The sequence below is a fragment of the Mesitornis unicolor genome, unplaced genomic scaffold, assembly GCF_000695765.1.
Source record: "Mesitornis unicolor isolate BGI_N332 unplaced genomic scaffold, ASM69576v1 scaffold39275, whole genome shotgun sequence".
Classification (NCBI taxonomy): domain Eukaryota; kingdom Metazoa; phylum Chordata; class Aves; order Mesitornithiformes; family Mesitornithidae; genus Mesitornis; species Mesitornis unicolor.
The window spans coordinates 14684-16949 of record NW_010186882.1 but is presented as its reverse complement, the minus strand read 5'-3'; the positions used below and the strand labels follow the sequence as shown (position 1 = coordinate 16949).

The following is a 2266-nucleotide window of genomic DNA, read 5'->3' as shown; positions in this document are numbered from 1 at the left end:
ACTCTTTCCAACACAGCCAGGGCATGAGACATAGCAGGCTCAAGGTTTATCTGTCACTTAACTTGGAGGGACTCATCCTGTGCTGGCCATTTCTGCTGGATTTCTCTCTTTCCTCTCCTCCAGGTTATCCGTTCAATGACGTGTGCCAGTGGTTCATCGACAGAGCTGATCTCATCTTTGTGGTCTTTGACCCTACGAAGCTGGACGTGGGCTTGGAGCTGGAGATGCTGTTTCGCCAGCTGAAGGGCCGTGAGTCTCAGATCCGAATAATCTTGAACAAAGCTGACAGCCTGGCTACCCAGGAGCTCATGAGAGTCTACGGTGCCTTATTCTGGAGCCTGGCTCCTCTCATCAATGTCACGGAGCCACCCAGGGTGTACGTTAGCTCCTTCTGGCCCCACGAGTACCATCCAGATACCCACAAAGAGCTGTTCCTCAAAGAAGAGATATCGCTCCTGGAAGATCTCAACCAGGTGATTGAGAACAGGATGGAAAATAAGATCGCCTTCATACGCCAGCATGCCATCCGGGTGCGCATCCACGCCCTTTTGGTCGATCGCTATCTACAGACTTACAAGGACAAAATGACCTTCTTTAGCGATGGAGAACTGGTGTTCAGGGACATTGTGGAAGATCCTGACAAGTTCTTTATTTTTAAGTCCATTCTGGCAAAGACCAATGTCAGCAAATTTGACCTCCCCAACCGTGAGGCTTACAAGGACTTCTTTGGCATCAACCCCATCACCAGTTTTAAGCTGCTGTCTCAGCAGTGTTCCTACATGGGAGGGTGTTTCCTTGAGAAGATTGAGAAGGCCATCACTCGCGAGCTTCCTGATCTCTTGGGTAGCATCGGCTTGGGGAAGAAGCCCAATGTTCTTTCCTGCGACATCACTGGCTGTGGCGAAACCCCAAAGAATCGCTACAGGAAACCCTAAGGTGTTTTGTAAGTAACCGTCCACGTGTTCCTACCAGTGAGTGAGCTGATGTCTTATCCGTCCAAGAAGCCATGGTTGTTAACCCTTGGAGTGCCACACTGGCAAAGGCTACTGTACGATGAGGACTTTGAGTCATTGACATCGATGGCAGGGGAAGATGGGTGGGCATAAGAAAGAGAATAAAAACTGTGAATTCCTGACATTTTATCTTTGTTCTTTTGAGTAGAAGGCAATGTTTAAACTGTAAGTATGAGCAATGCATGGTGAGCTAGAATTGTAGCTGCTTTTTCACTGATGCCAAGAGTGTGTGAACAGAAATTTCAACCTCTGCATCCCCAAAGCCAGCAGGGAGCAAGAACGAGGGCATGGCATGAGAGCACAGGGGAGAGCAGTGACATGGGGCATCACCGGGAGCCTGGAGACAAAGTGCTGGGCAAGGAAAGAGAGGCCAGGTCCCATCTGCTGTTTTCAGGCACAAACATCCTAAAAATTACTGCAAATATTGACCTTGTTTTTCTTTCCGAGACTCTTAGGTCTCCTGGTGAGTTCTCCTTTCACGTAACAGGTGAGTTGAAGTTCTGCAGTCTTCACCTGGGTGTTTGCCTTAAGAAAGGGCTTTTGCAGGGGCATTTCTAGCTGCAGACAGGCAGCTGTGATGGGATTTGCAAGCCTGTGTCAGAGGAAAAAGTGGGCTGGAAAGGAGCTGCACGCACTGGCTGAGCTATGCTGGCGGAGAAGGGCCAGCACCCCAAATCACACAGTCCTGCAAGGAGCTGTAAGCAGGCTTTCCTCCCCTTGAGCCAGCACAGGGACAGGGCACTTGGTGCAGGCTTGTGTCACCAACCTTAAAAACCTGTGCTGGCAAGTCAAGCCTGAGGATCAGCAGGCTCTGAGGGTCAAGGGTTTGGTGGTTTGACCTTGTTCAAGGTCGTGTTGCTGTTTTCTCACTCAGACCTCCCATGTTTTTGCGCTCTGTGGAGGGAGGCAGGAACAGGGGGGGTCACCAGTTGCATCCTTTTGCCCATCTGCTGCTCCATTCTCCCTAGGACAATCCAGGCAGGTCTCTGTAGCTTGTTCACCAAACCATTTTAGCCATTTGTTGGCTCATCTCCACGCATCAGCGCTCAGTCCTGGGAGGAGAAGGAGTGTTGCTTTGGAAGCACCCGAGCAGGGTGAGGTTCCCCACTGACAAATAACCTTGAAATCCGTCAAGGAAAGCCAGGGGATTAGGGATGGCCTCATCACTTGGCCTTCATGCCCCACACGGCTGTCTGTCAAGCTGAGTACACACCAACCAAGAGGTAGATGTTGCTCTGGATGGAGGCTGGCTT

General features: G+C 50.6%; 1 protein-coding gene across 1 annotated transcript in view; it reads left to right on the top strand.

Annotated features, from left to right (window-relative positions):
- SRL (sarcalumenin) overlaps positions 1–1129 on the top strand; it is a 15480-nt gene extending 14351 nt beyond the window's left edge. Inside the window, exon 9 of the mRNA XM_010185265.1 lies at positions 124–1129. Coding sequence (XP_010183567.1) covers positions 124–935 — 812 coding nt within the window. The 3' untranslated portion in view covers positions 936–1129. The remainder of the gene's footprint in view (positions 1–123) is intronic.
- The last annotated feature ends 1137 nt before the right edge of the window (positions 1130–2266 follow it).